The 27,607-nt window shown below is 40.9% G+C and overlaps 7 protein-coding genes across 12 annotated transcripts in view; 4 read left to right on the top strand and 3 right to left on the bottom strand.

Moving 5' to 3' along the window:
• The window catches only part of LOC132258683 (protein held out wings), a 30,965-nt gene extending 21,607 nt beyond the window's left edge, over positions 1-9,358 (top strand). The window contains exons 5-8 of one of the 5 annotated variants that reach the window (XR_009468285.1): positions 1,561-1,660; positions 1,814-2,110; positions 5,024-5,214; positions 7,853-9,257. Coding sequence is in view for 4 of the 5 variants with exons in the window: in XM_059756094.1 (XP_059612077.1) it covers positions 1,561-1,660; positions 1,814-2,110; positions 5,024-5,100 (474 nt within the window). In the remaining variant the exon portion in view is untranslated. Of the gene's footprint in view, positions 1-1,560; positions 1,661-1,813; positions 2,111-3,132; positions 6,362-7,852 lie in introns of those variants that run through there. The other 4 variants (XM_059756098.1, XM_059756095.1, XM_059756094.1 and 1 more) reach the window with 4 other exon arrangements.
• A 1,918-nt stretch (positions 9,359-11,276) lies between these two features.
• Positions 11,277-14,076, bottom strand: LOC132258135 (nucleolar protein 14 homolog). Its single transcript, XM_059755264.1, has 2 exons — positions 13,916-14,076; positions 11,277-13,838 (listed from the first exon to the last, which is right to left on the bottom strand). The coding sequence occupies exon 2, from the start codon at positions 13,811-13,813 to the stop codon at positions 11,459-11,461; it is 2,355 nt and encodes a 784-aa protein (XP_059611247.1). The 5' UTR covers positions 13,814-13,838; positions 13,916-14,076; the 3' UTR covers positions 11,277-11,458.
• A 272-nt stretch (positions 14,077-14,348) lies between these two features.
• LOC132257386 (uncharacterized) lies at positions 14,349-17,021 on the top strand. The gene is made up of 4 exons (XM_059754252.1): positions 14,349-14,585; positions 14,681-14,848; positions 14,912-16,819; positions 16,877-17,021. The coding sequence occupies exons 1-4, from the start codon at positions 14,412-14,414 to the stop codon at positions 16,934-16,936; spliced, it is 2,310 nt and encodes a 769-aa protein (XP_059610235.1). The 5' UTR covers positions 14,349-14,411; the 3' UTR covers positions 16,937-17,021.
• Positions 17,022-17,537: 516 nt separating this feature from the next.
• LOC132258535 (cytoplasmic polyadenylation element-binding protein 1) lies at positions 17,538-20,294 on the top strand. The gene is made up of 4 exons (XM_059755867.1): positions 17,538-17,775; positions 18,134-18,266; positions 18,326-18,828; positions 18,888-20,294. The coding sequence occupies exons 1-4, from the start codon at positions 17,758-17,760 to the stop codon at positions 19,830-19,832; spliced, it is 1,599 nt and encodes a 532-aa protein (XP_059611850.1). The 5' UTR covers positions 17,538-17,757; the 3' UTR covers positions 19,833-20,294.
• On the bottom strand, positions 20,207-24,290 carry LOC132258534 (synaptotagmin-16). 2 transcript variants are annotated; one of them, XM_059755865.1, is made up of 3 exons: positions 23,912-24,290; positions 23,018-23,149; positions 20,207-22,960 (listed from the first exon to the last, which is right to left on the bottom strand). In XM_059755865.1, the coding sequence occupies exons 1-3, from the start codon at positions 23,949-23,951 to the stop codon at positions 21,414-21,416; spliced, it is 1,719 nt and encodes a 572-aa protein (XP_059611848.1). In that variant the 5' UTR covers positions 23,952-24,290; the 3' UTR covers positions 20,207-21,413. The 2 variants fall into 2 exon arrangements, with proteins under 2 accessions (XP_059611848.1, XP_059611849.1); XM_059755866.1 differs by having other exon boundaries at positions 20,207-22,945.
• On the top strand, positions 20,422-27,607 carry LOC132258538 (ubiquitin fusion degradation protein 1 homolog). The gene is made up of 4 exons (XM_059755871.1): positions 20,422-21,278; positions 26,352-26,523; positions 26,591-26,717; positions 26,783-27,607. Exons 2-4 carry the CDS (start codon positions 26,521-26,523, stop codon positions 27,556-27,558), a joined length of 906 nt encoding a protein of 301 aa, XP_059611854.1. The 5' UTR covers positions 20,422-21,278; positions 26,352-26,520; the 3' UTR covers positions 27,559-27,607.
• LOC132257651 (peroxisomal membrane protein 11C) lies at positions 24,576-26,310 on the bottom strand. Its single transcript, XM_059754640.1, has 3 exons — positions 26,089-26,310; positions 24,985-25,421; positions 24,576-24,899 (listed from the first exon to the last, which is right to left on the bottom strand). The coding sequence occupies exons 1-3, from the start codon at positions 26,149-26,151 to the stop codon at positions 24,689-24,691; spliced, it is 711 nt and encodes a 236-aa protein (XP_059610623.1). The 5' UTR covers positions 26,152-26,310; the 3' UTR covers positions 24,576-24,688.

Here is a 27,607-nt window from a genome sequence, read left to right as displayed (position 1 = left end):
TCCTATGTGTAGAGCACTTCAGGGGATGCATTTCCTCCATACATGCCGAAGTGATATTTCTTTTCTATCTGCCGGAAAAACGAGGTTTTTCCTCGACAAATTTTGCTTTTTTATGCTACGCGCACCCGCTAAAAAATTGAAAGAAGGTATATTTTGCTGTTTACGCACTCATTTAGGTAATGATAATGCTTAGATATTAAAACAAAAAAGAAAAAAGGCCAATATCTCGACTTTTTAGCTATTTTACGTGAATTTTTTGTGTTTTTTATGGACTTGTTGTCATTAAGATCAAAAAAATACCTAAAATAGCTAAAAAGTCGAGATATTGGCCTTTTTTCTCTTTTATTTTAACATCTAAGCATTATCATTACCTAAATGAGTGCGTAAACAGCAAAATATACCTTCTTTCAATTTTTTAGCGGGTGCGCGTAGCATAAAAAAGCAAAATTTGTCGAGGAAAAACCTCGTTTTTCCGGCAGATAGAAAAGAAATATCACTTCGGCATGTATGGAGGAAATGCATCCCCTGAAGTGCTCTACACATAGGAAAAATAATCCAACATAAAAGTTTCTTCGTTTCGGAGATATTTAGAAAAAAGTGGTAAAAAACCCGGTGAATTTTTTACCTAGTGGTTCACAAAAGATCATTTTTGACCAACAAGGAGTGATCTAAAACACTCACAATGTTTTACAAAGTAGTAGGTAATTTCAATAGCTATTGTTTGAGCCTAATTTGAGGAAAATCCGTGGAAAATTGAGCGAGATATGAGCACATAAGTGCGGCAAAGTGGGTGAAAATAGGGGAAAATGGAAAATAGGCTCTAAAAGGAAAACTTGAGGGTCTAGAGAAAAAAGGAAGGTACCGTTGAAAAGCTGATGACTCAAGGAATCAGAAAATCCACACCTCAAAAAAAGGGCAGAAAAAAGTGTCATTTTTGTTGCCTAGTGTTATTGACACAAAATGCAACATCGCACACACGCGAGATTTTACGATGTGGCTTTGGGTCGAAATTTTAATGTCATTATTGGCAAATTCAGTTCAATGCTGATGATGGTGTGACAACAACAAAATGGGGAGAGAAATGTTGCCTCTTTCTGCTATTTTGTGTTCTCCAAATGGCTTTTGGAGGTCTCAAATGGCCGCTGAGTGAAAGAGTGTGTTTATATTACTTGTTCAAAGTACACACAGAATCATAAAATTGGCTATATAGTTTGCATTTGCAAATTCTCAGCTCTCTGAGAAGTATTGGAGAGGGAGTGAAAAAAGTGGATCATTCTGTGGAAATTCACTTGGTTCCAATTCATTTAATTTAATTATTTGGTTTATTTATAAAATCCATTTAAAATCCATCCGGATGTTTCGACATTCATTCAACTACTAGAACTACTTGTGTGTATAAAAAGTGTGCAAGAACACTGAATGCTCTGTTGAAGTAGCATATATACAATATCGTGATGTTTCTTGTGATGCGAGTGAGAGAAGAAACTCTTGATTGTAATCTCAAGGCTGTGATTTTTCATAGATAATGTTTCTTTTCTGGTTATCTCGCCCGAAATGTAGCAAGCCGAAGGCGAGGATGAACTCAAGAAGCGTCAACTGATGGAACTGGCCATCATCAATGGCACATACCGGGATTCCAGCGCCAAGACAACAGTTGCAGGTATTTAAATGAGTGTCCAATTGATTATCTTTGCGATCAAGTGTGACGTTGATTCAATCTAATGAGCGCTATTTCTCTTCCTCTTTTCACATCTCATTGCTGTTCCTCACGCTCGATGGTCCTGTCTTGATTTGTATGGCGTGGTGGTTAAAGCGGCTGAAGAAGAGTGGCGTCGTCTGGCCGCCAGTGCCGCCGAGACGCGTCTTCTCTCACCAGCCATGCCAGGATTGACGGCCCAGCAACTGCGTACGCCGGCCACACCATTGGGAGCCCCGCTGATCCTCTCGCCGAGGATGTCAGTGCCCACAACGGCCGCCAGCATTCTGTCCGGCTCGGCTCCGCCGACCATTGATCATCCGGGATTGATCTACGCCACACCGTATGGTGATTACACCAACTACGCCCTGGCGGCCGGGAATCCTCTGCTCACGGAATACGCCGATCATAGCGGTGGGTTGTTTGCACGATAATAATAATTGTTGATGCATTATTTTCAGTGGACACACACACACACACACAAACACACTCCGGGTTAATTATATTAACCACCGTCTAAGAGACACACACGGCACACACAATGTCTAAAATTGAAAAACAAGATAGACCCCCCTCAACACACAACCATTGCTGAAAGATTTCTTTAACTTTCTTTGACATGAAACTTAATTTTCTCGCGTCCAAACCTGACAACATCAAATAATCACGCTGAAATTAATTTCCATTGAGAACAAGAGTCGCGGATGAAAGTGTCGTCTGTTTTTGGCTGAAAATGAGCCAAGGAAAATTGTTTTTTTTTCATCCGCGATTTTAGTTCTTGATGAGAGAGAGAGAGAGTGAAAATCAGGAGAATTAGAAATCCCTCGTCTCTAACAGCATTCAGTATTTCTCGTGTGTCTAAATAATTTAGATGGGTTGAAGCATCACAAACTCTTTAGTGGCCAATAACTATTGTTTTTTATGTGAGTAGGAAGCGAGAGAGTGAGTGAGTTCCAAGTATGAGGAGATGTACTTACTAGGCAGTGTGGGAGGAAAATCACATGGCAGCATTTTCATATAATTTTTCTACTTCTCAATATCCCAAAGCTTAAAAATAATTGCATACACTTGTTGAGTAATGTTTCTATTGAAAATTCACAACCAAAAAGAGAGAGAGAGAGAGAACGAGAAGAAGAAAAGTTACTTGTTAATTCACACTATTAGAGAATTAACACCCAATTCAGTGCAATTCCAACACTAATTCCTCATCACGAGTAGTTACTAATTTTTTTTTTTCTGTATAACAATTTATATTTTTTTAATTAATTTATACAATTCATCTAATGAGTCATTTATTTAATTTATTTTCCCTCTATAGATATTTGTGTTTTATAGCTACACATTTTATTTATTGTTTCTTCTTGATTTTATGTTTTTTTTTTATCTATGTTTAACGCATTTTTTCTCTCTCCTTACATTCTACAATATTTTTTCAGTTGGTCGTTTTTTGCATGCTGGCTCCGTGTTTTAAAAATGACATAAAAATTATGAAAAAAAGTGTTAAAGAAATAGAACACACAAACATATATTCTGTGCTATATAATCTCTTGAAAAAATATCCATCAACACACATCCAAAAATATTTTTTTTACAAGACAAAAAAGTAATATAATGTGTCTAGAGAGTATCGATCACTTCCTTATGACTTACACGATTTATTTGCCTTGTTACAATTTTTTTTTAAATATTTTTCACACATTATTTTACTCTTTCTATACTTATTAATTTTATACTTTTTACATGTAGAAACACCCCGTGTTTATCTCCCTAGTAAATACTCATTTTTTTATTTTTGCGTCAGTAATAATTTCTGTAATTAAAAATGTCTTTTTGCAACTGATATGTGTGTGTGTTTGTGAGTTGAGGAAGACAGAGCAAGATTGTTAGGAACGTCAGAAATTGTATCAAGCAATGAACAGATGAAGAAACAAAGAAACTTACTTTGGTAAGAGGTTGAAGTTATGAAAAAAAAACAGAAATGCCATAAAAGCCATATATTTAAAAAGTTAAAATGTTTACAAAAATATATAGAATTGAGGAAAACTTAGAATGTGTATAAAATAGGGTTAGTTTTGAGGAAGAAAGAAGAAAATTAATGAAAAGCAAAAAAAAAATCCTAAGTTAAATGATTTTATATAGTACACGTCTATTTAATAGGAACTGTGTAAATATTTTAGGACTTCTAGGTTAGTTGAAAAATGAAGAAAAACTATTGAGTTTAAAGTTAGTCAGGAATGGTCGTAAAATCATCCTCACTAGAGGATGTTTTATACAGTGTGAAAGAGAAGATTTAAAGTCAATGAGCCATTCAATTTCGATTATACATATATTTACGTATTTTTACGATTAGTTTTGTAATTTTCATAGGTGAAGGTTGAAAATTTTTATTCTCCCCTTTCATATATATATTTCCTCTTTATGGGAAAGAAACTGAAGAAATATGGCAAAGTGTCAACAAGCTCTCTCGAATTTGTCATAAACGCAAAAACACACTTCTATACATTTATTTCAGTTTCTCTCCTTTCCTTCACACCTCCCAATATTATCGTTTTAATGGAATCACTTTCACTTTGATCAATCAGATTTTTTTTGGTGCTATATATTTTGCAAATCTCTTTTTTCGACTTTATACTCTATTTTTTGTGTGAATAGAAGTTTAAAACTGAAAGGATTATTTAATAGTCCGTCCAAATACTAGTCAATGACGTTTTTTTTGTATTTTCAAACATGTGTTTTTTATTGTATTTTATTTCTCAATCATCTTTCATTTATTCAGCTACTTTGCAATGCGTTTTTTTTTTGTATCCACTATGATATTCAATATTTAGTTGGGAAACTTGCCATTTTTGGTCTAAATTCGCGTTCAGAGGTATGAAGCAAGAAACAGTATTTAAGAAAGCAGTTAATATTTAGCAAATTGTTCATAAAATGCCATAAATTGAGGATGAACAAGTGTTTGGCGGTTCATCTGCAAAGGTTTTTGTGACAAGGGACCAATAATAATGATAAAGAAACAAATATTTTTTTACGAAAACACCTTCACCACAATTTAAAGAAAGCATTATTAGAAAGAGAGAAGAAGAAACGCGATTTACCAACAATGGAACTCCTCACAAAGTAAAACAAAACAGAATGAAGAATCGTCCTTTAGGAGAGTTTTTACATGATATATTTTCAATTTCTCCCATTATATGATTTGTTTATTATTTTTTTTGTAGATGTCTGAAGAATTTGAGATACTTAGATTTTCTTGAGAATGTATGAAATATCTTTTTTTTTTAATGCAAAAATTCACACCCAATGTGGTCTTCCTCTTTTTTCTTGTAGTAGGCGGCCTTAAGCAGCCAAGGAGGCATTTTCCGCCACGTGAGCATCCCTATCAAAGAGCTGGGGCACTTTCTTAGAGACAATCCGCATGGATTCTCTCTCAAAATTATGCAAAAAAAAGAATATTGCGCGCGATCAATGACTCATGAGATGTTTCATAATAGAAAATTGCCCCATTCTCTCTGTAAAAGGTTAGTTCACTTCTTTTACTTACTATATTTACCATATTTCTCTTTATTTTATTTAGGATTTTTATTTTATCATTCAAATGAGTTTAATTTGTTGTATATAGAAGAGTTAGTTGTAAAATTACAATTTTTTTTATTTTGATAAACACTGAAGTAGATGTAAAGCGAATGCATATTTTAGTCTCTTCTGAAGTATATGAAAGGAAAAGCACTTGGAAAGTCGTCAAGATTGGCGGCGATATAAAACAAAATTCAAATGATGAGAGTGAGATTTTTCCTTTCTAAAGTGAGTGACAAAGTGCACTTTTGGGTGTTTGGGAGAAAACGTACGCGTTGTTTTTTCCCTTTGCAAGACATCAATTTATATTATTTTCTTTTGTGGAGGAAAATGTGGTGCTTTTTTCTTAAGTTAATACATATACATCTATTTTGGAGCATCACTTTTTCTGTCCGTCTTGATGGCCATAAAAATTCCTGCCACAGAAAACAAGTCAAAACTCATGGATCTCGTTTTTTCTCACACCACAATCTATCGCAGCACAAACACAATAAATCACAGACACACTTACAATACTACAAATGTTACCATTGAGGGTGTCCTTGTGGAATCCTCGCATCCAGTTGATGGAACACATGAAAAATTCCCCTCTCACCATTTGAAAACGTAGAGTAGAAATTGTGAAAAACACAATCACAAGATCAAGTGAAAAAAAATACAGAAATTATCTTATATATTTTTTTTCTTCTCATATCTTAAGTAAAAGAGCAAAAGTGCGATTTTTTTTAAGAGTATTAAATATTAGCGATTTTTTTGCAACAAAAGATCGATTGTAAGAAGAAGAAAAAAGAAGATCTTAGCGTCATTTGCATTTTTTAGCACTCTTGTCGAATTTTGTTGGCTCACAGACTTTGTTGTTTCTGGAGTCGCGAAGAAAAATATGATGATACTTAAGAATATTGATGGAAAATGCAAATGATCGAGAGACGCGAACAAATAAGAATATTTAGAGAAATGAAAGCAAAAAAGTACTATTGTCGTTGACTTGTGCCTTTGTGGAAGATGAAATATTTTATATTAAAAATATATTTATACTATTATGTATAATTTGTATACTACTGTAGAGAGAAAAAGAAGAAAGAGAGAGAGAGAAAGAGAGAAAGGAAGAAAATGAGCAATGAAAGAACTACTTATGCGTAGTGAAAGAAAGAAGAAAAGTTACAATGGTGCAACATGAATGTTCTCTTTTTTGTTGTTGTTGAAAGAAAGAAAAAAATGATACAGAGAAAATCTAGATAATTTTTTAAATATTTTTTTTCCAAAATATCCAAGGCAAAATGTATTGAAGTAATAAAGATGATTATCCACAGAATAAAATAGTCGGATGTCTTTATTTTTTGGTTCTACTCTTTTTTTTTACTATACATATAATATTTTTTTGGAACAATAATATTTTTTAATAATTAAAAGAGGCAGAAACTGATTAACTTTATTACTTATCAAATATTTTTACAAATTAATATTTTTACTATTTTAATAATCACATCTATGTAGCAATTCTCTTAAATCAAATTAATATTATGAAAATATATTTTATAAATATATTTTTTATGCTAACACTTCATGGCACCTCTCTAAAAACTAAAATAAATATCAAATTGCAAAGCGTGATTTGCAAGATTACTTATACCAATATAATTAGTTTGTCAAAAAATCATCTATTACTCAATTTGTTTTTCTCTTGTATGTCTTTACTTAATATTTTCTCAGAGCATTTTTGATAAAAAAAAGATATCAAAATCACATTTACATTAAATCAATATTTGTAATAGTTGATTAATGATCTCTACTCTGTTTATTCAAATTGACGAACGCAATTCAACTAACCAAAGGCCAAGTTAACACAAAACTTATTAATAAATAAAAAAATATTTCACCTTTTTTATTATCTTAATAATAATATTAGCAAAGATTTGTTATTGATCAAATTGTTTTGGCATTACCTATTAGTTGGATATGGGAATATTCTTATACTTTGTTTTGTTAATTGAATAACAAGTATTTATAGAATTATGATATGTATATAATTTTATTTTGTTTTTAGTCTTAATCGCACAATAATTCATTCTCTTTACCTTTTGCTCTTGTCTATCTCCTTTACTTGACTTGTGATTAAAAATTCGTTTAACCATCATTCCTTGAAGTATTTCATGGCTTTTTTCCATTTTCTAATGTTATTTTTAATACAGTATTTCTGTGGGGAGAATCATTGCAAAAGGATAAAGAGGATAGTTATTGTGATTGAGAGAAAAATTCAGTGATTAAACGTCTAATCTTTTTTTTTATTTATTTGCTCTGCTTTATTGCAATAAAGTAATTCTTTTATCTCCCGAAAATCACTGAAATTTCCTCACAATTTCTGTAAATTTTATATTTACCAATTAATTTAAAAACAAGCAACAATTTATTCTCTTTACAAATTTCACTAACATGTCTGTTTATCTTTTTTTCTTTTTCTCTTTTTATACCCACAAAACTCAACAATCAAATCTCTAAAACAAAATAATGGTAAAAACAATGCTAACAACCTGTCTCTGGTGCCACTCTTAATGGTCTGTGGTTGTCTGTTGCGAACATGAAAAGCCCCGAAAGCCAAGAAAGCAAGATTCACATACGAAATGTGAGCGTAGTGCAAGCCTGACAGTGTCCGCTAGTTTGAACGTGTGCTAATCTCCATCCAGCCTACTACCCACTACTACTTGTAGTCACGAATACCCTGAATTGTCAGCCCAACATCATCTCATCATCATCTCGCGTGCGCCCACTTCAATGCAATTTACCGGGGAATGAAAAAGATGAAGCAGAATTTTCGCGTCTCACCTCACAATTGAACAGAAAAGAAAGAATGTGTCATGAGAGATAAAAGTGTCTCATTGTGTGTGTTTTTTTTTATTTTGAAGTTCTTCTCGAGACGAGGTGAGATATTTGTAAGATGTTCTTATAACAATCGTAATAAGATGAAATTTATATAATCAAAAAGAAGAAGAAGATGGATAGTTAAGGGCAAAGATGAAATACTTTTTCAAAAAGAAATATTGTTGAAATCGTAAGTAGATGTCTTTTTATACTACACAATTTACATATTATATTCATGTATGTCTCTGTTCTCTAAACACTAACAGAATCAAAAAAAAACAAGGAAAAAAGTGAGAAAAGATGTTTTCTCTGTTAAAGTCTATTTACAATCATGCAAAGAAAAGATTTATTGAGAAGTTTAGAGAGAAGGAGAAGGAGGAGGAAAAAACTACTAAGCAATTATGTGCAATTTCTTAATCACTTTCTCGAATGTTTCTTTTTTTTTCTTTTGCAAATACTTGTTTAATTCTATACACTTCACTGTATCTTTATTCATAATGTTGGAAATTGAGAGAAGCACTCTTGAAATGAGAATATTACTTGGTTATATTCTAATGCACAAATTTTTGAAAGCGAGAGGAGAAAAATGATAGGAAACTGAGAAGCAATAATGATGGATTTATAGTGGTAACTTTCTAACATTATATTTTGTAAATAATCTCCAATCTTCACATTTTTTTTCTCTGAGAAAGTATTTTTAAGTAAGAAATTTTGTGCCTTGAATTTTTTTTTTGTTTAATATAGAATATTTAACACATCTTCTGAATCAAAGAATAACATATTAAAATATTTTGTGACATTTCGAATAAAAAAGAATCTCCTTCATTAAATTTTGACCCTAGAATAAAGACTTAGGAATATTTTTCTCACTAATATTATTTAAATTCTTTAATGTGCAATTCTCATGGTTATTTTTAGAGGGGATTTTGTTCTCTTTTCATCCCAAAACTATATATTATTGTATCTTCCTTGGTAGTTTTCATGCAAAAAAAATCTTCACAAGTCGATTGAATTTCTTTAGAAAGAATATTATTTTTGAAAAATGATTTCCCTATTGCAAGAAATAGTAAAACAAATAGTGCCAGAATGTAGCAAGAATTTTATACATTGAATTTGTAAGCAGTTAAACAGTTTTAAAATGATGAAGAGAATCACAAGAAAAATAGGTGTAATTAAAATATAGATTTTAGAGTGCCATTTAAGAGAGACGGAAAGAGCGAGTTTGGAAGAGAAGTTGAATTAAAAAAAAAAGGCGTTGCGACAAATGAGAAAAGAAGAAAAATCACTGCATTTAGAGAATCTCACGAGAAAATTGCAAATAGACAGCTATTACTTAAAAAAAAGAGAGATACTTCTTTTTCGTGTTATAAGTAGAAATTAGTTTTTGTGTCTTAAAATCAAACTTCAGAAGCAATTTTCTTCTCCACTGTTAAATTTTTTTTATTTACATTTCGTGTACTTAAACTTTACATGCAACACTTTGGCTTTTCTTTTCTTCTCCAGTTCACGAGTTCTTAGGCGATAATTTGGTTCTTAGTTTGATGTAAGAATGAAAACATACGCAATACTCTTTAGACAAGTAGGCAAGACGATGGACGGGAAGCAAGTCCCGTGGAATCTCTCAAAAGCTCCAATGGAAATCACGCAATTAATTCTGAATCTCTTGTTGATGCGGAGACAAGTACAAGATTTTTTAGGATAGAAGCGAGCAAGAGAGATCGAGTAATAATTTAGGATTAGGCGATTTTTTGTCAATCTCTTTTTATTTGCGAAAAATGATTCATAATCGTGGAAATAAAGCAACTTCGCAGAGAGGGTGGTCTTATCTCTTTCGTCGCTTATTCTGCCTGTCCATGGCATTGAGCTCAGCCTGCTGATCGGACGCCTCGGCGAAAATCCTCTTCACCATCTCCCGCCTCTCGCGGTCCAGCTTCATCTGCTTCTTGATGCGCATCTTCCCGACGAATTCAGCATCGCGACGAATCTCCCGCAGGGCGCTCTTCGTCTCCCTCTTCACTTTGTGCCTCAGTTTGTCGTACTCCGCCTTGGGATCCTGCACCTGACTCCTTCTCCTGTCCGTGTACACAGCATCCTGGATCTTGGGATCAATCTGACGCAGTTGAGGCACCTTTGCAGCCTTCTTTGACGGCTGCAGGAAGTTCAGAGGTCGTTCAGAGATGTTTTGAATAAGTCTCCGCACATTTTCCGCCAGATTTCTCGTCCTATCGGGATACTTCTCCAGCGGAATCTGGTTTCGATCTGAACTCTTCTTGTTACTCCTTCAGCACGGCCTGGAAGAGCTGCACCTGGCTCAATTGCAGCAAATCGTAGAGATGAGGGATCTAAGCTCATATTTTCTTTTATTTGTTGCTGCTTGGTCAGAGCGGCTGTGGCTCAATAGTCAATGCGCTTGATTCTTGATTGCGACAGTCGTGTGTTCAAATCCCACCAATTGCAAAAAAGAATGTTTGAACGGTTTGAACACAGCAGAGTAGCAATAAAAAGACTTATAATGGGTAAAAGAGGGAAGGGAGCTACCCAAGCGCGGATTTTGCTGTTGAATGTTCCAGATGAAACATACGCTTCACTGAAATTGTCTTGCGCTCTGTCTCTGTATATAAAAGGTGGTGATAGAAACCAAAAGTAGTGGGTTTTGGTTGGTGTAGGCAGGCAACTGACAACTGCCGCCGCCGTGAAGCAAAACACGTGAACAAGGTAGTTAAAGGTGACATCGTCACTGAAAGATCTCCGGGACTAAAAAATATACAGATACCCGGGGATGGAAGAGAGACACGAAGAAATGATGAAATTGACAATTGTTTCATACATTTCCTTGTCATCCTCCTCCAAGAGGTTAACGGATTTCTGCAAATTTAACTCATGGTTGTTTCCACTTTCAAGAGTCATATTTGGTAAATTAGTCTTTTCTGCGAGATGATCGCAAAGGGCCATTACCGCACTCTTGTAGAGTTTCACTTTCCTCTCTTCATCACTTAAAAATGTGGGATTATTTGTGTTTGCTACGAGAAGATTCATAGCCTCCCAACTAAACTTTTTGGCGCAGCTCAGCTCCCTATTAATTTGATTTGCCAGTTCCGTTTTCTCGATAATTCCGATATTGATTTCTGAAAGAAGGCGATAGAGTAATTTACAAATATTTTACTTTAAAATCTCCTTAATTACATTATTTCGAGTAATCTTGCACATTTTACTCTTTTTTCATTATCAACTATTAGGATTAGACCGATTAGACGATTTTCTGTCAATCTCTTTTTATTTGCGAAAAATGATTCATAATCGTGGAAATAAAGCAACTTCGCAGAGAGGGTGGCCTTATCTCTTTCGTCGCTTATTCTGCCTGTCCATGGCATTGAGCTCAGCCTGCTGATCGGACGCCTCGGCGAAAATCCTCTTCACCATCTCCCGCCTCTCGCGGTCCAGCTTCATCTGCTTCTTGATGCGCATCTTCCCGACGAATTCAGCATCGCGACGAATCTCCCGCAGGGCGCTCTTCGTCTCCCTCTTCACTTTGTGCCTCAGTTTGTCGTACTCCGCCTTGGGATCCTGCACCTGACTCCTTCTCCTGTCCGTGTACACAGCATCCTGGATCTTGGGATCGATCTGACGCAGTTGAGGCACCTTTGCAGCCTTCTTTGGCGGCTGCAGGAAGTTCAGAGGTCGTTCAGAGATATTTTGAATAAGTCTCCGCACATTTTCCGCCAAATTTCTCGTCCTTTCAGGATACTTCTCCAGCGGAATCCTCTCCAGTTGCGCCTCAATGTCCTCCGCAATGTACTTCCCTCCTGGACTCGCCAGCATCTGCTCCAGTGATTGCTCACACAGGCCAAGAGCACAGTGTAGAAGTCGCACTCTAAAGCTCTGAGTCACTTTAGTGTCAATCAAGTCCGCTGAAGTCATCTTTAGCTCCTCCTCCGGCACCCCAGTGGCACCTTCAGCCAGAACCAATGATATTCTCATGTCTGTTGTGAATGGAGGAATCAATTTGACCACCTCAACAGACCTTCGGGGCGCACAGAGTGTCAGAGTCTGCGTCAAGCAAATCACAGCAGCAGGAAGAAACCTCTTGGACAGATGAGTGAATTCCAGAACAGTGCACACCAACAGAAGTCCTCTGGCAAAATCCGTTCTGCGCTGGAATTCGCAGTGAGTCAGGATCTGACTGATGAAGATCAGCGCTGGAGTGGCGACACTGTGTCGAAAGTCCGACGTGGAGAAGAGAACGGGCACGAGTTTGAGGAAGATAATTGTGTCCAGTCCGGGAAAAACATTCCTCCTCGATCTGAACTCTTCTTGCTTCTCCTTCAGCACGGCCTGGAAGAGCTCCACACACTCCACCTGGCTCAAATGCAGCAAATCGTAGAGATGAGGAGTGATCTGAGCACAAATCTTCCATGATTCCTTCGCATTCTCCTTGGAGACGTCCGCGAAGGAGTCATTGAGGCGTTGCAGAAGATATGAAAAAAGAACAGGAATCTTCTCCTTGTTATCAGGCTGCAATCGAGGATGATGGTTGGCTACCAAAGCGTCCAGACGCTTTCCCTCATCATCCCCATTGAGGATCTCAAGGAAGTCTTCGTAAGATTGTGGAAAGTCGAAGGAGAACTCCTGGTTGGGCTGCGGGAGGATCTTCTCAATATCTTCCTCACTTTCGTCATCACTGGAAGATTCTTCTTGCTCATTTTCCTGCGTATTTTCTGCGATCTTCTCCTCCTCGATTGCCTCGTCGTGAGCTTTAATCGTCGTATAGCCGTCATCGAGATCATCCACAGAGCGATGCTGCGGAATTCTGTCCTTCTTAACAGTTCCCTGCATTCTCGCCAGACGAGCTCTCTCCAGTTTTTCCCTCTTCTCGCGCTGCTCCTTCTCAATCGCCTCCAGAGACTTGAGCTTATCAGTAGGCTCACCCCGAGCCTCAAAGATCATCTCTCTCATCGTTCTGTCATAAGCATCGGGCTTGATTTTCTCATCCTGATCGCCACGAGTGAGCTTTCCCATTAGAGGAATAAGACTCTTCCAATCCTCATCCAGTTTCTCGGTCATCGTTTGAACAGCATCCTTTTCCCTCGCAATCTCCGCCTTTCTCCTCTTTGTCTCCGCAATCATCTCCTCCAGAGCTTCCTTTCCGGACAATTTTCCACTGCCTTCTGCTGATCCTCCGCCAAAGTGAGCAGCTTCAGTGTATTTTGCATCTAATTTCATCCCTTCTTCTTCCGAATCATCGTCATCCCTCTCAGACGGCGGGTCATCGCACTTTTCTATGCTCTCTATCGTCTGCCCTTTGTGCGTGAGAGTGTCTTCATTCAGATTAAACAAGCGCTTCCTCTTCGACTGGCCACTCTTTTGGCTGTAGATATTCTTCATCTCCGTCATGAAACGCGCCCTCATGGCTTCATCTCCACCTTGAGCTCCACCAATTCGCCTATCCCGGAAACTGTTAGCTTTGTTGTGCTTCAGCAACTCCACTCCAAGAGTCGCTTTTCGCTTGTCGAATGCCCTCTGCCTGGCCACTCCCGGAATCCCACGATCGTGGTCTGTTTTTCGATTCAACACTGCGAATTTCGTCTTATTCACGTGCTTCTCAAAAGGATTGGCTCTCTTAGTAGCTGTATTTGCTTTCTTGGAGTACACAGCGTCGGAGATTCCAGGTTTTTTCGTCTTTTTCCCCATTTTAAACGAAAATCTCGTGAGCCACCTGACAAAGTAGGGTTAGTAAGTCATTGCATGAAATATCGAGAACACTTTTTACTGAATCCAGCAAGTCACACTTACAAATGTGGATATGAATTCCAAAAACTCTTTTTCCGATAATTTTAGATAACTATTGGACTTCTGGCGGGGCGTAAAACATTGGTATGTTATTGAGAAAAACAAAAAAGCGTGCGGCAACATCAACACAATCACCCTTTACAGATGAGAGCGACACCTACGAATCACACCGATAAACATTCATAGACATTCGATGTTTTCTTTTCACTGAAAATTCGAGAAATTTATAGAATATATTTCTTGTCCTGACTGGAAATTCTTTAATTTCCTTATTTGAATGCATGGAGATCCATAAATTGCTTACTATAGTTATCAATATTTCAAATAAATTTTCCAGCTGGCAGAAAAATTTGAAATTTTATGGCAAGAAAAAGAGCGTCTGACTTTGACACTCCGTAGAAGAAGTAGAAGAAGAAGAAGGGTTGAAGAATCTCGTCGGCGAATTTGTAGTTCTGTGAAAAAAATTGATGCTGTGCGGTGAAAGAATAAGCTGTGAAACATGGAGAGGTTCACCGTGAAGATCATCAACAAGCCTAAATCTGCCCTGCGAAATGTGTGTCGTCTGTGTGGCATGGATAATCCCTCAAAGATCTCGATTCTGCAAGGAGACAACGTTTTCTGCGTGGATGATGTGCCTCTCGCGACGAAAATTAGCGTTTGCTGTGGTATTCAGGTACTTTTCCATGAATTTCTCGATACTTTTCCATTTGGGAGAAGCTTAAGGATGAAGATCCAAGAGATTTAACGAATTTTTTGTATCTTTTTCAGGTGACAAATGGGGACAAGATGCCTCAGAAGATTTGCACTCTCTGCAGCGACAAGATCAATGACTTCTTTGAATTCCGGGAAATGTGTTCAGCTACCCAAATACAAACCAGAGACTTGCTGGGACTGCCCCGGGAAATGCCCAAGCCCACACCTGTGCCATTGCATCCGGTATGTTTGATATGTGGAGGAATTTGGGGTGCAAATTCATCTGACTTTCACTATTCTTTCCAGTCTCCTCTTGTGTCGCTGCAGAACCACATCGATCACTTCGACAGGCCTTCAGACACCATCCTAGAACCGCCCATTATATCAGAGTCCAGGACGATCCAGAGGGCGGAGAGGCGAGTCCCGGCGCAGGGTCGTGTGCAGAAGAAGAAGAAAAAGACTGCCGCCAAGTCGGTGGTTGTGAAGCCAGAACCGTCAACTTCTGAACCCGCGAGCACAGTGAAGAAGAAGGTGAAGAAAGCGCAAGTCAGGGAGAAGAAGAAGACCAAACCGGCTGTCTCGAAGAAGGTGTCTTTCGCCATTCCGTCGGTGGCCGAGAAGCGCCCTAGTCAGGAGGAAATGGAGCCGAAATCGCGCGCGAAGAAAGCGAAGGTGGAGAAACCGGTCAAAGTTCCCAAACCTCCGGTGATGATTGTGTGCCCGATTTGTGGGGATTCAATGGAGAAGGAGATTCGTAATGCTCACATGCTGCTTATGCACTCGCCCAAGACATTTGAGTTTGGCTGCAGTGCATGTGCGGTGCCTTTTGAGACCCGCGAAGACCTGCAGGATCACCAGTCGTGGCACAAGCAGGCCAACATTCCGTACAGATGCTTCAAATGCCAGGGATCATTTGATCGTCTCTCTGCCTACACTGTGCACAGCGCGAAGAGCTGCTCAGGGAACATCGAGTTCAGCAACACAGTTCCAAATACAAAATGCACCATGTGCAACCAGGATTTCGCCACATTCAACCTGTACAACTGGCATGGGTGCTTCATAAAGGCCAATTCCAACTGCCCCAAGTGTGACAAATTCATTCAGCGGAAGCAGAATCTATTCAAGCACATATTCAACTGCACTGGAAAGGGCAATTTCAACGCGACGGAGCCCCCGGAGGATGAAGAGATGGCCGAGATGCCGCATATCAAGGTGGAGAATCTTCCTGTGGCGGAGAGAAAGGTGAAGCCGCTGAAGATTCGGATCTTCGACAAGAAGAAGCACGCAATAGCTGAGACAGTTCCTGTGCGCAAGGTGATAAAGTCGGAGCCCGACTCGACGTTGGAGATTGAGGAGTCGCAGGTGAATATAGAGGCGCCAAGTCTCACTACAACCATTGAGGACATTCAGCCACCGTCGGTGGACAAGAAGAAGACGTTGAAGAACCCCTACGCGGCGATCCTCCGAAAGATTAAGCAAGAACCAAAGGACACGACAGAGTCGACTCCGCCAATAGCTAAGATAGGGATACAAAAGGTGCTCGAGAGGGTGACGCCAGCGAAATCAGCTGTTAGAGTGAAGCCGGAGCCTCTGGACACTGGCTATGAAGCAATGGTGAGAATTACTGCTGCGAATATCAAGAAGGAGAGGCTCGAGCCGACTGATGGGCATCCTGTGTCAGGTCTGTACGAGGAAGTGGCGCAAGAGAAGCGCAAGGAGCTGCCAACACTGCCCAAGGGCGTTAGGATAAAACAGGAGAAAGATGTGTTCGTGAAGCCAGAACCCATCGATCCTGCATATGACAAGCACCTACCGAATCCCGTTGCTTCTGCCCAGAAGGTGGTTAAGAAGCACCTGTTCAAGATTCCCTCTGCGCTGATCAAGAAGATCAAGCAGGAGAAATCGCAGCGAGAGGCAGAAAGCCAAAAGGGTAAGGAGCCGAATGATAGTCATGCACAGCAGGATTCTGTGCCTGTGATCACAGGAGTGAGGAGTATTGAGCAGAGTGACTTCAGGACGCCCATGAGTTGCCCCATTCGGATTAAGACTGAGCGATTGAGTCCGCCAAGGAGTGAGGAACACGAGGAGAACTGCACTCAAGAGGAGAATGGTGTGAATGCAAAGAATGGGAACCACGAGGTGTCCGCTAGTGCTCCAGCGATGCCTACTGAGGACGTCAATTCTGTATCCGGAATAGTAGTGAATACAGATGATGTGAGTTGGTGTTATTGGAGAAGAAGGGAAAGAGAATTAATTTTAATATCTTTTCAGGTTCCTGATGTCCCCAAGAGCGCACCTGAGACGACTGCTATTCATCAAAATGGAAGGTAGACGAGTGTCCTTGCGAGAGTTCAACGAGTAGTGAAATAAATGGACAAGGATAGCAGCGCGAATAAAAATTGCGTCTACATGAAAATTTATTTATATTTTCGCGTGTTTCTTTTCTCATTGCTTTTGTAAATCTTTCTTATCCTAGTCGAAGTCTGACCAGACCCTACTTAGGCTTACTAATGGCATCGTGAGTGGTGTTAAAAGTTGCACCAATACACACTGAATCCCGTCCACCAAGTCTCGATTAATTCCCTGGGTCTAGCCAGAAGCTGAAGCTTTCGAAAGCTCCTGGCCGCTTAGGGATTAATCGCAGGAAAAATCATGGTGGACGGGATTAAGTCTGTCTAGGCTATATATTCCATGGCTTCCATGGTTTCTGCAAGTTTCGAAGGGTTGTAAGGAAAATACACGAAACGCATGGCGAAGAAAGAGAGACATTGCAAGCAATGGTTCGCAGCACAATGATGTGTTTTCACCATTAAGATTCCTTCGTAAATTGAACAACCCCTCGGTGCTATTTGCTACCAGATGGCGTGATATCATCCATCTCCCTCAATTTCCAAGTTTCCAGCTTCCAGTTCTTTCGGTTCGCTTTCCCGTTTTCCATTTTGATCAACTCCGTGAAGCAGTCGATCAAGGAGGCTGTGAAACATCAGAAGTGCAATTTTTCACAAGGGCGAAACCAATTTTCCTAGTGCAGGCCGGTGAGGTTTTGTGATTTTGTACTTTCCCAAGAAGTGCGTTTGCGTTTTGGCCACAGAGATCGCGAGGAAATTGGAGATATCGGCTGAAAAGAGACGCGCAAAGCTCGCATCGTTCGAATGGCGTCAATTCAGCAGGTAAGTCTAATTTTTAAGCCTCTTCCTCTCCCATTTTCTGCTTTCCACTTGCTTTTTCCACGTCTTAATAATATTTTATTTCCCAATTCGTGTTTTTGACTATGAAAAATTGTGGATTTGGCACGTTTTTTGATGTTCACTTCACTTCCGGAAGCCATTTTGAGTGGTGGCAATTTGTGAAGTTTTCTCGGGAGATTCTATAATTTTCACAGAGTTTTCCCATTGATGACACAAATCACATAGTCTTTTAATTATTGAACTCGAGAATCTGTAAGAAAATTGTCCAAAACCCCCACATTTTCATGGTTAAAAGTTGGCTCACGTGTTAGAAATTTATTACGGTTCTTTTTATTTTCAGTGGAACTCGTATGATTTTCTAAATGAGAATCTGAGCCACAGCCTCTCCGGATCAGACAACATGCTGAAGACATCGATTAACTCTCTGTTCGAGCATGATCTTATGAATTCGAGCTATTCAACGGGCGCTGAAGGTGAGTTTGGTATCTTATCTTTCGTGGTAAATTATTTATGACTTTTCGCGTTGCTGCAGATGCCCAGTCTCTTCCGGATGCGTCGTATTACAACCGTAGGCACTTGCAGTCCTTCGGCAGTGCTTTCCTGGAGCCACCAATAGCGACCAACTCCCTTCCCGTCACGCCCACGAGCCTCCAGCCCACCCTGGACTTCGATCCTCTGCAGCTTGGACATCTGTTCAAGGGCTCGGATGCTCTCCAGAGAAGCTCTCTGAGTCTGGACACGCCACCATCACCTAAAGCGCTGCCCAAGAACCCGTTCAACTTTCCGCACAATTTCAGTCACTCGCAGGAGAATTTCTCGTCCAGCACGAGCAGTGGCGCCAATTCTCCAGTGAGCGACAGTCCAGTTCCCACACTCGAGAATCTCCTCGAGATCGTGAATTTGATGAACGTGAGGAATCAACAGATGGCCATTCTTCGCAACTCAGAGGCCCAGAATCCTCTGAACATGCTCCTGCAGCTGCAGCAGAGCGGCATTGATCCTGTGACTCACTTGAATTTGCTCTATGCCAATCAGGTAAGAGAGTCTTGTAGCTTTCAAATAAGACGTTTTTGAATCATTGAATTTCATTGCAGTTGAAAAACCTCCAGATGGTCCAGAATCACAGCGCGAGCAGTGATCATCTGCTTGATTACATGGCAAAGAACCATCGCCAATCTCACGCCGCAACGGAGAATTCATTCACTTGGCATGGCTCTCTGCCAACACGCAATCACGACAGCATCACGTACTCGACGAAGGTGTTTGTGGGTGGAATCCCATGGGAAACCACAGAGGGTTGTCTCATGGAGATGTTTAGTCAGCTTGGCTCAGTGCGAATCGAGTGGCCAGGCAAAGAGAACCGTACATCGCGTCCGCGCGGCTGCGCTTACCTGATTTTCGAGCGCGAAGAGCAGGTGAAGGAGTTGCTGAGCATTTGTCAAGTGCACGAGGATGCTGGCGAGCGGAAGTACTTCTACCGTTTGCTGCCGAAAGGCAAGGAAGTGGAGGTGATTCCGTGGATCGTCTCGGACTCTCTGTATATCAAGCGCACAACGTTGACGCTTGATCCGAAGATGACTGTGTTCGTGGGAGCTCTGCACGGGAAGCTGACGGCTGAGGGTCTCGCGGAGATCATTGACGTGCTGTTCGGTGGTGTGATTTATGCGGCGATTGACACGGACAAGCACAAGTATCCGATGGGCGCAGGAAGAGTGACGTTTGACAACGCTCAATCCTACGTGAAGGCTGTGAGGGCGGCCTTTGTGGAGATCAAGACGCCCAAGTTCAAGAAGAAGATACAAATTGACCCGTATCTTGAGGACAACCTGTGCTCGTCGTGCAACATACAACAGGGCCCGTACTTCTGCCGTGAGATCCAATGCTTCAAGTACTATTGCCGCACGTGCTGGCAACAGAGGCACTTCCTGGTGCCGCTCTATTACAACCACAAGCCCATGAGTCGCAATTCCAAGTCACAGACTCTGGTTGGCATTGGGCCGCCGTGCTCAGGCAGCGTTTATTCGGGATTTCAGCGCTAGACGCGCTCCTGATTTTGTGTACTTCCAAGTTAGAGTTTCTCAAGTCTTTGAGATCATGTCCAGAAACTGAATTTCTGCCACCTTTTATTAAATCACAGCCCATGATTTCTTTTTGCATATAAAATTGGGAAATATGATACTATATAGGTTCATATATAGTCAGAATGTTTAAAATATTTAACCTTTTTAATTAAGTGCTCAATGGAGAATTTTGCAGGGCAAAACTTGGCCATATTGAGATTGAGGTTTTCTCTGGGCTACGAAATGTCAAGTATTATTGTGTGCTTTTCCAGCTCAGTTATTACATTGTATAAGGCGATTAATTGAGGAGCGATTTATGGATTAGTGGGTGGAGTAGAGTTAAGAAGAGTCTGTTTTTTTCTTTATTATTCGTTTTCGCCATTTTATTGAGGAATTTCTTTGCAATAAAAATGGAAGTTATTTAGTTTTAAGAGAGAGAGAGAAAGAAAGAAAGAATCGTGCGTACAGAGAACAAATTGCTGAGATGAACAGGATTCAGAAGAAATTGTATTTCTCCGTAGGAAAAGTCACTGTAGAGAAATGTACAGAAAAGGAAAAGTGTTTTGAATGTAAAGGAAATTTTTGAGGTGAACAACAAAATGTGAGAGTATAGAAAAATGCCGATAAAGTAATTTACAAATATTTTACTTTTAAATCTCTTCAATTACATTATTTTGAGTAATCTTGCACATTTTACTCTTTTTCCATTATCAACTACTATCAATGGGAGAGAAATTTTTCTCTTTTCGAAAGTGAGAATAGAAAATAGACGTAATTCAATAATTGTTAATCTTGCCGAATTGGAACGAGGATATGAGATTTCTTCACTTTTCATTATATAATCCAGAAATTTACTATTTTTATGTTCAATAAAATTCATGTTTCGCCTTCCAACGTCATCAAATTGATTTTCTCTGAAATTCCTGGGTTTTCCACCTTTTCAGTGTCGCGAAAAGGTGGTCAAAAGTTGATTTTTGCATTTTCGTGTTGTGAGAACGCAGAAAATTGACCAAAACTCCCCGAGGAGACAATTTTCTATAAAAATTTCTATATAAAGTCAAAGAGATTTTGGAGTGGAGGTTTTTCAGCGATTTTTACATCAACGAACAGTTCAAAAATTCATATTATCTTCCACTGGAACGAACTGTTGATCTTTTCCGATTCGCGATGCTTTCCATGCGGCGCAAATAGGGAAAATTGGCAAATTGCGAAGTTTCGGAAGTGGATAAATTAGTAATGCTATTTGAAAGATCTGATTATTCCAATGAAACTCAACGTAAATCAGTGAGGAAAGAGTACAGACTTTAAAAATAATACTTTGTTTTCAATCTTCACTAGAAGATTTCTATCTAGAATACCATTTGCTTATGGATTTTAGAGAGTTTTAGTGAAGTTGGGAATATTCTTGTCTGCCATTTTGAATCGGTGAGTTTTTCCTTGGGAATAATCCTTATGTTGATTGACTGAAATCGCCTCTGCCCACTCGCAAATCTTGTCCCAAAATCGTGTGAGTTGAGAAAGTGTTTTTCCTTAAACCTACAAATTTCAATGGGGGCACTCTTAGTTCTGGAGCAGGACGTGCCAGCGAATGACGAGCTCCCCATTGGCGCTCTCTCGCATGTCGTTCCAATGGTTCATCTCGTCCGGCCCAGAGGAGTTTAGTCCCAGGCTAAACCAGCCGATCATCTCATTTCGCTTCATGTTGCGCTTCGAGTACACAGAGACCATGAGAGTGACGTCGTTGAGCTGGAACAGGGCGATCTGGAAGGTGAAGGTCTCCTTGAAGAGAGGATTCAGCTGGGCACGCCTGATTGAGGACTTGGCGCGGCTCATCTCCTGGCCGATACTATTCACCAGGCACAGTTTCACGTACGTGTCCAACGTCTTGTTCACCAGCATCTGGCGGAAGTGGATGCCCTTGATTATCTCCGTCGTCAATCTGCCCGTGGTTCCATTGTAGGCCAGTCCCAGCAGCAGCTCGGGCACTCCGCCGTGCTTAACAGACGCCGTGGAGCTGATGCTATCGCTTCGGGCTAGTGAGATTAGGTCACTGTTGCTCCCAGACAAGTTGACTCGCGTCTTGGGCTCCAGCGTGAGCCACATGTTGGCCTCGTATTCGAGATCGATGGAGCTGAACTTGACAATGGACTCCCCAATGAGATGCTCCCGCCTCATGCGGGCACAGCTGTACACCCGAATTCGGAGGCCCATTGAGTTCACCTCCTCGGGATTGACGCGATGCAGGAGGAAGCTCTCCATGAACTGGGGATTCTCGCCTGTGCGGATCTTGGTCTTGTGCTTCTGTTTTTTGCTGGGCAGGATGAGCAGTCGGATCTGCGTGTAGGTGACTTGGCCGGCACCTCTTAGTGGGATATCTCGTGCCTGTAGCACGTGAACGGTCATCTTCCTCATGGGCGCATCGTACAGCAGGGCAATCTCTACACTGCCATAGCTGGAATTGGCGATCGGACAGAACTTATCGGTGGGTTCGAGTTTGCTGGTGTCAGCAACTGAGGAGGGTGACTTGAGGGATTCGTTGCACTGCGACATCGTCTCCTCAAGCAGTTGCTCACGTGATGGGGACACGAAGAGGTACGACGGTGGATCGGCGCTGGAGATCTCGTCCACGTCCGTGATGTCCTGCAGGCGTTTCTTGTAGCGATGGGACTTGGAGGAGCGCCTCTCCGAGCCCTCAGAGTGCCGACGGTGTCGCCGACGCTCGCGGTCACGCTGCTGCTGAAACTCCCGCGTGAAAGGCACGTCCGAAGGATTCAATTCCCGGCGCTCCTCCGACAAGTACACCACACTGTTCTCTGGCAGTGTGTCCGCTGAACTGTTGGAGCTACACTCGCTGCTCGCCACGCCCACGCGACCGCGTTCTGCCACTTCGAGGGGATCCTTCCCCGTGATAATCACGGAATGCAGAGGGACATTGCCGCGCAACGCCTCCTGGTACATCACATTGGAGACACTTGTGGGCGATACTTGGGCGTACTTAGGCGGCTGCTCACCAGGAACTGGGATGAATCGCGTGAGAATGGCTTCTTCGGACTCCGATTGAATTCCTCCCTCTTCATACAGGCCGCGATTCACTGTTTTCAAGAAAACTTCAACGTTAACTGTGCCGAAAGGGGGAAAGGGGAGAGGAATGCGTTAGGACTTACTCCGTCGCAGGAGATTCTTAGTCTTGAGCAAATTCCGTGTCCAGCTCTTGTGTGGCGAAGTCCTGAGACACTGCTTCCTGAACAAGTACAGGAGAATGATGACGAGCAGAAGCAGCAAGGCTATCGCTGTGCCTGGTGAATCAGCGTGAAAGATAACTTTATTAGTGATATATACAATTTTTACCGATTTAATTAACCTTCAGTTCTTATCGTTTACGTTCTTTTTTAATGTTTAATGTCATTTAGGTAAATTCTAGACGAACTTTATTCAATTTCTGGCTCATGTTTTCTCTAGTGAGTGGTTAAATTTTTTATTTCCTGAATGGAAAGTGTACGAGAATGGCATTGTTTAAGCTTCTTGCAACATTCTGAACTCAGCAAAAGCAATTAATTTTCATCTCTTTAGACAGAGAATGGCTCTTTAGAGGCCAGTTTCGATGAATTTTCCAAACTTCTTCGTCGTTTTGGTTGTTGTTAGTTTGGCGATTTTACAAGAGAGTGTGGAGTAAGAAAACAATTAGCATTGTTGTGGCAAAGTTTATGAATAAAATATAAAAATCTGGGAGAAAGGCAGTGGGAAAAGAAAGGGGCCAGTGGGAAAAAAGAGGGCACACACGCGCGGGAGGAAAGGGAAACATTCTACACATATTAATTGAGTCGCATTTCGTGCTCATGAAATTTTTACGATGTCGTTTCCACTCATATTTTCTCAGTTTTTCCCCAACCACAACCCTTCAGGTGCGTTTTTTTTTCACCCACTGGCGGAGGGGTTGGGGGAGTGGAATAGAGGGTGTATGAGTTCATGACAATTTGATGGGGGAGCAATTGAGGTGTCCAAGGAATTTCCCAACACCATTCAGCTTCAGCCTTTTTTCTTTCACTCTGTCGCCTTACCATTGAGGTATTGATCGCGAAGATCACCCAAGTACCCCATTTTGTCCTGTTCTGTGGATCGTCTGGTGTGGATTTGGTGATATTTCCTCACTGTATGAACTCTGTTTTCACTGGGAAATTCCCAAATTTATGTGGATTTTCCTTCATAGCTTGCCGTGCGTTCTGAATACAATGCACACAACTCTGTTCTTTTCAGCCTTTCACACGCAAATTTATCACACAATATCACACCTTTATGCACAGTGTCTGGTGTTTGTCCTCTGTGTGAAGGAGGACTTTTCCTTAAAAAAAAAACAGGGAGGAAAGCTCCAGTGTGGCTGAACTGGGAGGAATTATTGTGTTGCACTGAAAGGAAAAAGTTGGAAACTAGATATGAATGGAGGACACATGCGCACATTAGAGTGAATTTTCCATTTCTCCTGCTCCAAAAAGCTCCCCCAACCACCAGGGCTTTCCATTGACTGGTGGACGATTCCACTTGTTAACAGTATTAAATAATGCTTTATTGCCATGAATTAGCATTCAACGAATTCATCTATACAATCTTCACCGATGTTCTAGTTTACATGTTGGAAAAAAGTCTTCATAACTCGTGATTTTGGTGACTTTGAAAGGCATAATTAGTTGACAAATCTATAAAATCTCACTCTCTCCTTCTCTCTCGTCAGTGTTTGACCTCCCCCTGTGTGTTGATACTGTTTGGAATATTCTCACTCCCCCTCATCCCCTTTTGGCGTGTGCCAGATATTTCTTCGAGTGTATGAAGCTGTCGCCAATTTACGCTGGTCCGTGCTTCTTCGCAAAATATTGGTACAGCCCAATGAAGGACGAGAGAGTGCCTATGAAGCCTATGTGGAGGGTTGACAAGTTCCCACCCCAAAGCCACCCTTTTGGTAGGGTGCTGACGGCTTGCGTGAGGTCCAAACTGAGTCGAACCACCGAGAGGAGCTCCTGCTGCTGCTTCCACAGCAATTTTCGTCTCTCTTCTCTGCAAAAGATGGAGTTGACAAGGATTACGATGATTTATTTATAATGTTTGTTAGGCCTTGATAGTGACGTGGGTGAAAGATTACCTGTTGCTATTGTTGGCGGCCTTATCAAGGGTTTTGCTGTATTGTTCCATGAGTGTCACGTTTCTCAGAATCCTGAGCAGGTTCAGGAAAATCGACAGCACCCAGCAAATAGAGCTTGCCGTGTCCCATTTGCTGGGATTCCTTACACTAATGACTCTATGCTCAGCCAGCCAGCACACCTTCTCCACTGGATAGTAGATGTTGTCGACAATATTGGCAAGTAGTCCCATCACAGCCATAGCCTTGTCCGGCTCCTTGTGACCCAAGCCGTATCTCAGCGTGTGCTGGAACATTGGCCAGTCATCCAGGAGTCTCAGTGTGGCCCTGGTGGCACTCATTTTTGAGCTGAAGATGCCCAATTTCTTGGAGAAATCGGGATTGGCACTCTCGTACAGGCCACAGGCGAGCTTGGTGGTGTAACATAGTGTTCTGATTACCTGAAAGAGAAGCAGTGAGAGTTGTTGACATTTTTCGCTTTTGGAAACACTCCATCGAAAAAGAATCCGGGTTTGTAGAGGAACAGGTTTTAGAGCAGGAAGAGATTTCTCAAGAAAATGAGCGACATTTGTGAATTCATTGAGCAAATTTGATTGATTTTCAAATAGAAGGGCTTAGCGGGCTTAGCGAGGGGTGGTTAATTTAATTGGAAATTTGCCTGTGTGAGATAATTGATGCAATGATGAGAAGCAAAGGCGGGGAGTGAGGAGATTCTGAAGGTTAATTATATGAGGAGGAATGTGATTTAATATTTTTAATGCCTCCACTTTTATCAGCTACTTTCCGCGATAAAAGGCGCGTAAATCTGTGATTGGCAAAAAATCACACTGGTTTTTACGCGAGCCTCTCTTTCGGTGAGATATGTTTTGCTGATATTTTGTTCACTTGAAGTCACATGAAGGATTAGTTTGGGCGAGTTGGGCAATATATCACTCAAGGAATTGAGGAGGAATTTCACATATCGAGTGTTGAGTAGAATTCTCTCCGGAAAACGAGACATAAAATATTAAAGCTGCGTGTAGAAATTGTTGTTTGCCGATCTGAAGCAATATCTCATGAATTGTCTATGAGGTATTTCGATAGTGGTTCAATTGATTGGACTTTCACCTTGTCACGCCCGCCATAGGTATCGAGCATATCACAGAACTCGTCAAGTGAACTTCTCTTCATCGTGGCTCTTTATTCACTTTCACACTTCAGAAGTATTTTCACCGAGTTTGAAATCGCAACTGAGCCTCGTCATGGTCAAAAGGTGTCCATAAACTCGGCTGTTGTTCTCTCTGTTTATATCCTCCTTTCTAATCGTGTGCGCTGTCTCTCTTTTGCTCTGACATTCTCCTCTCTATGTTTCGATGTTTTTCTTTTCATAGTTTTCTGTGCGTCTATCAGCTGATTCTGACACATCCACGCACAACAAAACAAAGAGAGACAGAGGAAAATTTCACCAGCTGCAAGTCATTGTATAAATAGCATTTTATATTGAAATTTTGTAGAAAATTTTGACATCTTGAGTGAGGGAAGAAGTGCTAAATTGGGAAAATGGTAAGATGAATGTGTTTACGGGATTGCGAGTGGAGTGGATATTGCAATTGTCGCCTTCTTTCACCAGTTTCAATTTGGGGGCTTAAACATGATGTTTCCGGACCTCAATCGTCCCTTCAACAATCACTACAATTGCTATTCTGTGTCAATGTTGCCCGGAAATGAGAGGCATGATGTTGAGAAGGGCGGAAAGAGTGAGTAGACAAGGATTTTGAGTATATCGAAGTGTGGTGCACAACTTAACCTCTTCGCATTGCAGTTATAATGCCTTCATCGGCCCTGGATCAGCTCACCAGGCTGAATGTTGAGTACCCTATGCTCTTCAAGTTGACCAACAACAAGAAGAATCGCGTTACTCACGCTGGCGTCCTTGAGTTTGTCGCAGATGAGGGAAAAACGTATTTGCCGTACTGGATGATGAGGAATTTGTTGCTGGAAGAGGGCGAAATGATCCAGATTGAGAGCTTATCTCTGCCTGTGGCGACATTCTCAAAGTTTCAGCCGCAAAGCCCGGATTTTCTGGACATAACCAATCCAAAAGCTGTTCTCGAAAATGCTCTGAGGAATTTCGCGTGTCTCACCACAGGCGATCTGATCGCCATCAAGTACAACTCGCGAATCTATGAGTTGTGTGTGCTGGAGACACGACCGGGAAATGCTGTGACCATCATCGAGTGCGACATGAATGTGGAGTTTGCTCCACCGGTGGGCTATACGGAGCCGCAGATGGAGAGGAACGAAGATGAACCGATGAAGGATGATGCTGAGCATTTGGCTGAGTTGCAGGGCTTTGTGGCCTTCTCTGGCGAGGGAAATCGTCTGGATGGGAAGCAAAAGAAGGCAGACAGTTCCGATCTTGTGCTGCCTAAGAAAGCTTACACACGAGGAATTCCCGACTATGATCATCCATACGGACTTCTCAAGTTTGATCGCAGTGCGAGACCAGACAGAGGCAATGGTGAGGCTAAGGATGATCATGATGACTTCCAGATGTTCCAAGGACAAGGATTTTCTCTGCGAAAGAGCCGGAAGTGAATGAAATGGTCATGTTTGCGAGCACAAGAGGAGTTTATTTAAAAGATAA

This window comes from Phlebotomus argentipes, unplaced genomic scaffold, assembly GCF_947086385.1.
Source record: "Phlebotomus argentipes unplaced genomic scaffold, Phlebotomus argentipes genome assembly scaffold_4, whole genome shotgun sequence".
Lineage (NCBI taxonomy): Eukaryota > Metazoa > Arthropoda > Insecta > Diptera > Psychodidae > Phlebotomus > Phlebotomus argentipes.
Note: the sequence above shows the minus strand (reverse complement) of the source record. Positions and strands in the feature narration are given on the sequence as shown.